Source organism: Amphiura filiformis, chromosome 11 (assembly GCF_039555335.1).
Source record: "Amphiura filiformis chromosome 11, Afil_fr2py, whole genome shotgun sequence".
Lineage (NCBI taxonomy): Eukaryota > Metazoa > Echinodermata > Ophiuroidea > Amphilepidida > Amphiuridae > Amphiura > Amphiura filiformis.
The window spans coordinates 56,228,602-56,239,921 of record NC_092638.1 but is presented as its reverse complement, the minus strand read 5'-3'; the positions used below and the strand labels follow the sequence as shown (position 1 = coordinate 56,239,921).

General features: G+C 38.4%; 1 protein-coding gene across 1 annotated transcript; it reads right to left on the bottom strand.

The window, feature by feature from the left end:
• Positions 1-519: 519 nt before the first annotated feature.
• Positions 520-10,355, bottom strand: LOC140165036 (uncharacterized). The gene is made up of 2 exons (XM_072188448.1): positions 8,831-10,355; positions 520-2,245 (listed from the first exon to the last, which is right to left on the bottom strand). Exons 1-2 carry the CDS (start codon positions 10,107-10,109, stop codon positions 2,040-2,042), a joined length of 1,485 nt encoding a protein of 494 aa, XP_072044549.1. The 5' UTR covers positions 10,110-10,355; the 3' UTR covers positions 520-2,039.
• Between the last annotated feature and the right edge of the window lie 965 nt (positions 10,356-11,320).

Below are 11,320 nucleotides of genomic sequence, written 5' to 3'. Positions count from 1 at the left end.
AGGATGCCACAAAAAACCGGTAAAAGCTACATTTAAATTATTCTAAATAGGTTCTAGAAAATAAAGTTTTGTAACATGTCCTAAATTTTTAGCTAATTTAGGTGTTTGGAGAGGGTCGTACTTTTGTGTTTTAGGAAGGACATGTAAACGACAGATAACACCAAAAATATGAAGAAATTATTTCTAAACCGTGTTAAGTCAAAAATCATTATGTTGCTCATTTTCAAGAATGCTGGTTTACAAAAAGCACGACATTGTCTGATTTCGTGAACAAAGCCACACATAACATTGTTTCCTTTCGTTTCCTTTGTAATCGGTTACCCAACTGAAGCTATGAATACCAGCTTTATTGCGATATCGCACATGAAAACAGTCACTTGTGCACAACCAGAGAAGATCCGATTTAATCAGTTGAGCTGTTTCAATGAGTGTTATCTTGGTTTAATAGCTTTTAATGGGGTTAAGTCCTGCAAAGGTCGAGATGAATTCTACTGTAGACATGACTGCATCATGAATAGTAAAATAATAATGACTAAATAAACCGTTACCATTTTCACAATTTCAGACACGTTACATATTATTGATTTATAACAATATTGCTATCTACCAAAGATAGCAATATTCACTAGATTCAGATAATAACGCGTATAGGCCTATACATGGTGTATATAATGATTGGTACTCAACAATACCCACACTGAGCATGGCCAAGACTGCCACATCAAAAATGCAGGATAACACCCACCCTACACTCTTAAAAATATTTTACTCAACTTGAGTAAAAAGGTCACAACTCAACAAATTATGAGTAAATAATAATAAATAATAGTACCCTCAATGTTGGGTACTATTTATCAATATGAGCTCAATGTTGGGTATAAAGTTCCACAATTTGAGTAATTTTTACTCATTTTGTTGAGTTGTGACCTTTTTACTCAATTTGAGTAAAATACGTTTAAAGTGTATAGATTTATATCATAAACGGTCATAAAACTATAGGCATTAAAGAGAACCACATGCAATCAACATTCGATTATAATATTGAATGTAAAATAATCAGACGTTTATAGACAACAGGGGCGATGGGTACCAATCATTTCGCTACACCCTGCAGTTCTTAATAATATAACACTCTAATTTCGTACTATTAATTTTTTGAATATAGAATCCCTATTCATTTATTTTCTTATCCCGTAACTATTCGTTTTGATGAGATATACTGTTCATTTTGATTAGGTATATTATTATCACTATGAACCGACAATCTTATATCAAAACGACCCGTTTCCGTTTTATTTTATCATTTTAAATTGACAAGACATTGGCTTAGGAAGATTTTCAACATGGGGGGGTGAAACTTGCACAATTTTGGTGGGCCACCGGGGGTGCCCGAGGGGTCGGAGTCAGAAAATTGTGCAAAATATAGGTCACAAACACCCATTTTCCCTCTATTTTATCACAATTTTTAACTTCATTAATGGGGGGGGGGGGGTGAAAGGTATTCCAGCCCACGCACCAAAATTATTGAGGGGTTGATGTAAGATCTCAAACTCATTATTTAACAAGATTTTCATTTTGACAAGATTCTGATCCTCGCAAGACAAACTACTCAAATTTGATGTTGGGTCATTTTTAACAACAATCGATCATCTTTTAAAATGACAAAGCAATCTTATCAAATTTGATGAGTTTCTTGTCATTTTGCTGAGAATATCTTATTCATTTTGAAGAGAAATCCGATTAATGTTGAACATGTTGAAGAGAAATCTGTTATGTCCCCATCTGAATAGTTTCCCTTGTCAAATTTGACAAGTTTCGTTTCCATTCAAAAAATGAGTAGATCGTTTTGAGAGTGTATCATCAGATCATAGAACGTCTTAATATTTACGTAATATATTTACGCATCTTACAAAACCTGTCGATTCTACATTGTAATAAAATTTAGATAAGAAGAGCAAAATTTCAAATTTTAAAATATATTATATAGTCCATCTGTTTTATAAACTCCATAATTCTTTTGCTGGTATAGATATTTTCTATCATTCTTCTTTAGTGTCTTTGATCTTGGTTCTCCTGCTGTTATTAGCACTCGATACCAGAGATATACGGCCAGACTCAGGGAGTGCAGGGAATCCGTTACTCTCGTTGTCTTGGTTACTGATGGCTGATTGCGGGTGCATGTTATTGGTGAGTTGCTTCTTGGCGAGTTTCTTCCACATTGAGGATCCTTTGTTACGTTTTTTACCTGAAAATGGTTCAAATTAAATACAAATAAAAAAGAGGTGTTAATTAATTTCAATAAAATATAAAGTGGTGATCAAGAAGTGAGGACATTTCTTTTTGTTAATACAAAATATTTTGAAAACGTTATTAAACATGTTTTGGTTTTGGTCGAAACGTTTTAATAACAATTAAATGACGGGTTAATATAAAGACCATGAAAATATTTCTAAAACATTTTATATGAATAACACTACATCAACATTTCAAAATTGCTGTTTATTGTAAAATACTTTTGGCAGACATTTTGGCAAAATATTTTGTCAACATTTTTAAGTGTAACATTATGTGAGAATGTGTTTCATCAAGTTTTCAAAAATTATTGGTTTGTGATTAAAAACGTTTGCACATTTTATAACCCAACATATTTATACGTTCTCTGTCAAATGTTTTGTGAAATTATCATGATTCTGAAAATCTAATAACGCGTATAATTTGTAAAAAAGTTTTGCAGCATGGCAACATTGTCAAAGCAAGGTTTTTTTTCTAAAATGAAATCATTAAATTTTCATTGACAGCTGTAATTGGTCTTTTCTATCGAGAATTAGTATTTATTTACGCTGTTTTGGACAAAAAAGGTCCAAATTTTAGGAAGAAAGTCATTTTTTCACAAAACTCCCCAGTTCTTGGAAAAACAAGTCCACTTTTTCAAAATCAGCACCCCCCCAATGAAATCCTGCGTACGGGCCTGAATGTAATACCTTTGTTCTGTGTCAAGAGGTTTTATGTCCAAAAGACCAGTTAGTCTATTTTTATCTTTTTTATCTATTTATCTTAACTTTGAAAAAGTATTTTTTCAAAATTATTTTCAACCAACATAATTTAGAGTGCCTTGGGTTACTCCAGTTGAAATTCATACATCCCTTGTGGAAGACATGTCCTTATAAAATCCTGCAGGGTGTATATTTCAAATGTAGTCACCCATTCAGGTAACCCCATTTGAAATTCACACTCCCTGGGTATAGGATAAATGTCACATCTTCCATAGAGGCATGGTTTTCAACCGGAATGGCCCATTGCATCTAAGTACAAAATGATATGGCTAACAGACTTATTAAGGTTAAACAAAGTGTTGAAGGGCTTTACCTCCAGAAAAAATATATTATTACCTTATACGTAAGAAAATATGTCTACTTATCATGTGAAATAAAAAAATCCGGAAAAAATTGTGTGAAAATGTGTTTTTAGCCTATTTTTTTAGCTGTTATCAAGCACTATTATTCGATTTGTTTACAAGCGCCAAGCAACTGTCGTCTGGGAGAGTGATTGACATCTTTATTATTAGAGAAGAATGGAATCTGTATAGTTCATGAATATTCATGTAGTATTTACACAACCTGTATCCCAGCCATTTTTGCCTAGTTATCGTAATCGTTCATATAAGACGCCCATATGATCCATGGTGTTAAACTGATATTCAACAACTTTATATCTCTCGATCTTTGCGATCCGAAATATTGAATTTCAACTTTAGGCACATCTCTAGCAAGGTAATAAATACCTGTCACAAATAGAGGTCTTGAAATGTTACTTGCAACGTTAAAAATGTGAATAGAGAACAAATCGGGTTCAAACATGCTTCAAAAATATGAAGGTAATTGTCAACGCCTACTACCAGAATAGCCGGAAGAGGGCAGACTTCATAAGGGAGTGTTCATATATTTTAGTGGGGGACAAAGAATTTGGAACTTATTTCGGGAAATTTCCTGGGTTTTTGGTTTTGTTTTTTTTTTTATCTTCCTGTTCGGGTGTTTCGGTTGGCACATTTTCGGGGCATTTTCATGCACTTTACAGGAGTTTTTTTTTTTTTTTTTTTAGCTGCCGTGTGTACTTTTCCCCACGTAGGCCTACAGGGTATAATCCCAGGGTATAAATAAATAAATGAATAATAAAATATAAAAAAAAGAATCTGGAACTTCAACGTCAAAAAACAAGACAAATTGTACCCTGCTAAAATATCAACCCATATCCTCTCTGAGAATAAAAATAATAAGACTCCAACCTCACCGGCAAAAAAATATTTTTTCGGGGGATAATTTATAAGGTGAAATGTGTCGTGGGGATGTGCAGCAGATTTGGGGTGCATTTTCAGCCATTTAGTTTAGACTCTGTTGTATTTTTAGCCATGATTTTATTGACCTCAGTGTCATGAAAATTAGGTTCAAGAAGGGTATTTTCAATAATTTTCTCGAAAAAGTAAATATTTGCGAAAACTTTCAGTCCAAAAGTTGATACAATTTTGGGTCTGTTTTCTTCAAATTTGGTTTAAAATCGTACCGTAGTTTTTCGGAGTCACAGCCTCACATCCTTACCCAAACCAGCTTGAGAAGGTTCCCCGGGTGTGTGCAAATTTGTAATTTATAGGCCTACACTCGTTATTTAAGCCTAAAATCAAAGTGTTAATACCATTAACACTGCCATGGCCCGTTTTGTCGTGATGACTGGCTTCCAAAATGTAGGCCTATTTTAAATTATAAATCTGGTCCCGCTAGAGGTGTGTTTTTACCCGCGGAGGTCTCTCCCTCGGGTTCGTGGATGTGCCACAGTTTTGGGGTAGGCCTACCTTTTCAACGACTATGATGGGTGGGTTTACAGCGAAGACCAACTTTTGGGCGCATTTTGGCAAAAGTGCCCTTAAAAAAAAGCGTCAAATTAGGCCAAATTTGGATGACTTTGATCCCCGCGGTACAAATGTTTTGAAGAGACCCGCCCGAGGTGTTTTTATTTTAAAAAATGGTCGGGCCTGCTAAAAAAACCCTCCCGGAATCAAGCATGGGTAGGCCTACCAAAATGCCTTGAGACCCCCCCCCCCCAACCCAGCGCCGGGACCTACATGACATGATATTCTCCGCGAGTCCACCAGAAAATATAAAAATACAACATTTTGATAGGCCTACTATATTTGTCTGTATAAAGAGCTAGGCGTACCGGGATTTGCCGACTCAATGTTCATTTTGAACCATTAATATTTGAGCCACGGCGCTCGGGAATGTGAAAAGCGGGGGGGTAGGAGCAACAAATTATTCAGGACGATGCGTGAGATTTTACTCATTTTCCAGCTTTTTGCGTGAGATTTATTACGTAGGCGTGAGATTATACTACCTTGGCGTGAGACCGTGAGAAAGTGACCCAATGCGTGAGACTCACGGCCAATGCGTGAGAGTTGACAGCCCTGCTTGTAGGCCTACCGTGATGACAGTAGCGTAGCTGTTGCCGGGGGGGGCAATTGCAAAAATTGCCTATGTGGGCCCCCGCCCCCTAGTGCAAGGAAAAAAGAGGGAAGGGGGGGGGAGAAAGAGGAAAAAGAGAGGAGAGGGTGAGAGGAGGGGCAGAGAGATGGGGAATCCAAACGATATGCAATACAGCTCAATAGGCCTACCATATAGGCCTACGATTATGATAAGCCTGGCAAAAATTGTCTATTTGGGCCCCCGCCCCCAGTGGGAAATTTGGTGGATATTTGGGCCCCTCCCCATAGGGCCTACAGTCTTGCCCTCCTGGAAAAAATCCCAGCTACGCCGCTGCGTGATGATGTTGCAAAGTTGCGGAAGTTCATTCATAAATTTCCCATTTCCACTCGACAACAACAGACCAGCACGCAGCGCGCAGTAGCTAATCCCCGAGCTAATCAGAGACATGTGCGTTTCTCTTTCAACAGAAAATAATGTGACCATGTGACTGACACGATGTACGCTTCAAATAATTATGCTCTCGGCGTCAAAAGTATGATAATGGAAAAAATTTATAATGAACACTCCCTTATTTAGCCACACCTTTCTCGTGTTGCCTGGTATATCAGCAAAATCCTACACTATCGCCTTCCCTTGGTAAAATCCTGATAAAAACTCGTGATATTGAAATTGAATTTCAGCGCCAGAACTTCCGTCATTCTAGCATCATGGATGGATAGGCTATGCAGTGGCGCCGCTAGGGGGGGGGGGCGGTATTCCCCCCAAATTTTTTTTTTCTTCTCCCAGTTTTTAGGCAAAATCCCCACAATTATGTAATTTTCCACTTTTTGCGGCAATTTCAAGTGCAATAAGTGCCCCGTCTCAAATTCACCTCCCCGGGCCCCATGCCCGGAAAAAAAATTCTGGTTCCGCCACTACGGGTATGGCCATAGCTAGGGGCGCCCCCCGTTGCCCTTGGTTATGCTGGACGTATGAGAAATTTAGAGCTTGTTCAATTCCGCCAATTTTAGAAATTTTAAAGGTAGGCCTATATACAGTGTAGGCATGTATATAGCCTATAGAAAAACGGATCACAGTCAAATAAAATATAAAAATCGTAGGCCCAATAATTTTACTAATGGCATTTATTGAGCTGCTCACTTCTTGAAAATCCTATGGTTTAATATTGATATTAGGGCCTATATAATTGAGCTCCTTGTCAAGCTCCTCAGTAGGCCTACACATAGGAGAGTGACTAACTGAGCTCCCGCTATTTTCAGAAATGAAGGCCTGGCCTATTAGTATTAAATGAATAATTAGGATTGAGGCAGCCTTTTGTTTCATTTTACAGAACTTTTTTAATCCCCCAAAATTAGTGGGTTTTTTTAATGGGGAGTAGGCTTTTAAAACGAAATTCAAATTTGGCAATATTTTCCATTGCTTAATGAATTGATCTGCGTGAAAATGCCTAAACATGTGGCCAGAGCGGGATGACTGGTATAAAAATCTTAACTTGTGAGAAAGGACGTAGGCCTATGGGGTTGTATGAGGCTGTGGATCACGAAATGCCCCTTTAATGTGTGCTAGGTAAAGTCATTCTTCCTTTCGACCTGCCAAAATCAGTAATTTTATTCCCTCCCCCGGCCCCGGCTTGCCAAAAAATTGCTTTCTCGAAAGGCTGTGCAATCAGTACCGGTATTAGCCTACTAATTATAAGCCAAAATTTCCAAGCGACTCGCTAAAATCGCTTGCCTCCCGTCTCGGCCAGCCGAAAATCGCTTGTCCGCACCCCCTGGACTGCCAAATTTTGTGGCCCCCTCCCCTTGGCCTGCCAAAATGCCCCATCCCTTTGCATATAGCCTATATATAGGCATATGCCAATTTTTTGGGATCCCCAATTTCCATACCCATACCCATACCTTAAATGGATTTCTAAATATCTACCTGTTGCAAGCGCAGCCAGAGGATGATTTAAGGAAGCCCCATCATGCACTGTAAAAGTTTTATCACTAGAGTTTCAACTGTCACTTTACTTTTCATATCCCATTGAACTCTGTGCAAAAGATGTTGTTTTAGAATTGCCCGTGTGTCATTATTACTTGGTCGATTTCAGATCTAAAGTGATGCATGCATGAAGGATAATTCACACCTCCTGTAGATAACATAACATGTGAAATCGACCAACCTTTTGAAGGTGTTTTTATTGTAAATATATCTGTCCAAATTCAAATTTAACCATGCAAGCTCATGCACGTGTGTATGCAGTGGGCGGGCAGTGGTGTCATGTTCACTCACACAGCTGTGCTAACCGCAAGACTTGCTGGGAAGTGCTTAAATCATCCTCTGAAGCGCAGCATTGGCGCTGGATTTTAAGCTAGAAAATACCTAAATATTTTAAAATCCAAACTCGGCAACACCACTTGCCCTCGGCAACACCACTTGGCAAATACAGCCCGTCGTAACAATGTCGTACGTAAACATGTGTTTTAAAAAGAAATGAGAGTGTCACTTCTGTCCAAAAAATTTCGAATTTTGGCCTTGAGCAGCGACAATCAGAGGTAAGAAAAACACAGTATGACGCAGCTTGAAATATAGAATCACTATATCAATTTTGAAGTGTGTACTTCAAAGCACAAGCCGAAACGAGGTGAAATGGTTCGAAAAAAATTGATTTCGCTGTATCTTTTATCGCGAAACTAGACAATTTGGCAGCAGCGAGTCGGAAAAATAGCAAATATCTCAATTTTCTGCTATCGAAATGAAAATTTAAATAGCACCTGCATGCAGAAGAGGGTTTATAGAAATAATGTAGGTCAGAATTTTGTCTATGAAATCTTGCACGGAATTATTATTACTGGTTACAAAACGACATACAAGTGGAGGCCATTTTACTTCAAATTCGGCCAACATTTTAAGCTTACATAAAAATCGAGACAACCAATATCAAGAATGAATATGCACATTCTTTTATTGACTTGTTTGTAATGTGCGTCGAAGTTCCCAACAAAATCGCCACTTCCAATGAGAAATTATGGCCGTGTTCCCAAAAATCTTGATGCTCCGGATATTGAAAAAAATTTGAAATGTTTGAAAAGTACATTTCATTTTGAGCCAAGTGGAAAATTCAAGCATAATAATGACCCTTACACTTTCAGCTTTTAGACGTAGTTTGCGTTTTCTCTCTCGATATTTATTTCCAGAAATAGATAAGTTTAAAGGGGCTACGTGCATCCCATTTTGCTTCTGAAAATGGCAAAATTGTGTATAACCTTAATCGGGGGGAGATATATGATTTAAAAAATGGGTTGGAAATTTCATTATTTTGTTAACATAATTCAACTTAATATTTGGAGACAAAAATAAGAAAATTCCAGTCTTACCTTGATTACTCTCTGCTGTGCTACTTCTTCTGTTAGTCGCTACCATACTTCTGATGCGTTCTTCAGGTACTCTTATTGCAGGCAAACTTCTGCATGAAGATGGAGCCGGTGATGGACTTGACTCATTACAGCACTCCAATGGGCAATCTTCATCGTGTTCATGTGGTTTGACCACCACTGACGACGTCAATCTTCGAGCTGGACCTGGTGCTGTGTAAGTTGCAGAAAGTTGAGCGGAGAGTATTGTGTAGAGTTCTGGAATGTCTCTCTTCTGTTGGATCTGTGATCTCTGTGGACATTTCTCTGGGATAGACTCCGCGCAGTCTTGAGAATAACAATCTGAAAAGTCCGCTTCGTCACCCAACTTGGGGTAGTCACCTAGTTTAGGACTATTGATGGGAGTACGTCCAAATACAACATTGGGGCTATGTGGTCTTATACTGTTAACGCCGGAAGAACTCGTGTCAGATTCGTCAAAATCCAACATGTCCAACCAGGTACTCTCTGAGCTGGAGTCACATGATGAATTCTCGTCGCTGATGCTACTGGACACACGACTGCGGATACAGTGTGATCGGTATTTACTTGAAATCGGTTTAGTGTTGGTCTTCTGTGTGATATGAGGCAGAAAAGTTGGTTGTATTGTCTTTGGTTTCTGATCTGATGCAACACCACGTACTCTTTCCGCCCAATCCAAAGCGCTTAAAAAGTTTGAATCTCTCACCGTCGTTGACGCATTACCCTGATGAATCAAGATACTTGCACAAACATCATGTCCTAGTCTCAAAGCCTGCATTAGTGGGGTGATTCCATTAAAGTTCGATACATCGACGCTTAAAGCGTATTTGCACAGGATATCTAGACAGTATTTGACGCACGCCGCATTACCAGATGTTGCTGCGTGGAAGAGTGGTGTGCAGCCATTGATATCACTCATGTTCAAGTCCAAATCGACATCTCTTTGTCGGATACACATATCGACGAGTTTATCTCGTCCATAATAACATGCCCAAGAAAGAGCATTTCTACCGGTGATATCACTTCTTGATACAGTCGCTCCGGAGCGCAATAAAATCTGCATGATTTTCAACCTGCTGCGTGGATTTTCAACGAAGATGGCTTTGATGAGAGCTGTTTGTCCACATTCGTCTGGCTGATCTACAGGTGCTCCTGCGTTTATCAGAAGTCGCACTTGGCGGGATCTACCAGCAGTAACAGCGCGGTGAAGAGCCGCGACAGAACCTACCACTCCCTCGGTTACAGATATTGTCGGAATCATGTTCCTGTTCGTCAAAGACAAAAAAGCTCAACCGTTTTCTCAATAGTCGTTTTTATTCTTTAATACCGTAAAGCGGATATTCACAAAATGGTGGTGTCGTGGAAGTAGAAGTATATTTGTCGTAGAATACATCAGCAGATGAAAATACAAAATTGTAAAACTTTTTCAAGAAGTTTTTTTTTCTTCAGGCAGAATAATAAATATGGTGTTGTCACGACTGATGATAATCATCTAAATGACATTCTTAGTACTATACTGGTACAACGTAACATTAATTTTGGTGACACGCACCTAGTGCTGCTTTCTTTACGTCATTCGTGCCCCTTGTCACTGATTGACAAGCGTAATCATTATTATCTTGCCAAGTTAAACAATAGAAGTGGACGAGCCTGACGTGTTGACTATTATTCACTTTCAATCGTTCATTGATGAGTCAAGGTATGGAACACTTAAGTTGAAAAGATTTCGCACTTAAACTATTATTACCATTTTCAAGCACTTGAATACTCGTAATTAAATTGATAGAACAGTGAGCAATACAATTGGAGGGAGGAGCGCAATTAGATGAATTACTAGTGGTTCCCTGCTTGCTGCTTGCCCACTAACCTCGTATTGCGAATATCGTGTTGATGAGCTTTGATGTGATGAAGAAATATGTGTATAATTCGTTATTTTAATATATATTTACAATAAACCCGTGTCCTTATATTGTGCATATTTCAATGACCTGAGCTTATTTGTAGCAAAATGTGTTTGTGTATGATTGCGTGATTTTGTCAACGGCAAAATGGGCTATTCCAGATAAAGTATGCCCACCCCCCCATAGAGGATATGGAAACTTGATGCTCTAAAAATCTGGAAATCCTCATACTAACAGCAAGAAAAGTCTGGAAATCCAGGTAGCAAGTGTGTTCAAGGGGGTTGAGGAATAAGATTTTGATCAGGAAAAAACTGGATTTCCATTAGCCATCCCAAAAAATTTCTGGAATTCCAGGAGTGAGGAGCAAAAAAACCCTGGAAATCCAGGTAACATTATTGTGTTCAAGGGGGTTGAGGAATTAGATTTTGATCGGAAAAAAATCTGGATTTCCATTAGCCATCCCCAAAAATTTCTGGAAATCCAGGAGTGAGGTTAAAAAAATCTGGAATTCCTAAATGAAAGACAAAAGGGCATACAGGAATAGTATGACCAAAAACTGTGGTTTCAAAAT

What these genes read in the sequence shown, in the direction of transcription:
- LOC140165036 (XM_072188448.1), bottom strand. Translation starts at nt 10,109, where the DNA reads ATGATTCCGACAATATCTGTAACCGAGGGAGTGGTAGGTTCTGTCGCG. An exon ending in CACAGCAGAGAGTAATCAAG is followed by an intron (nt 2,246 to 8,830) that starts GTAAGACTGGAA and finishes AACCATTTTCAG; the next exon opens with GTAAAAAACGTAACAAAGGA.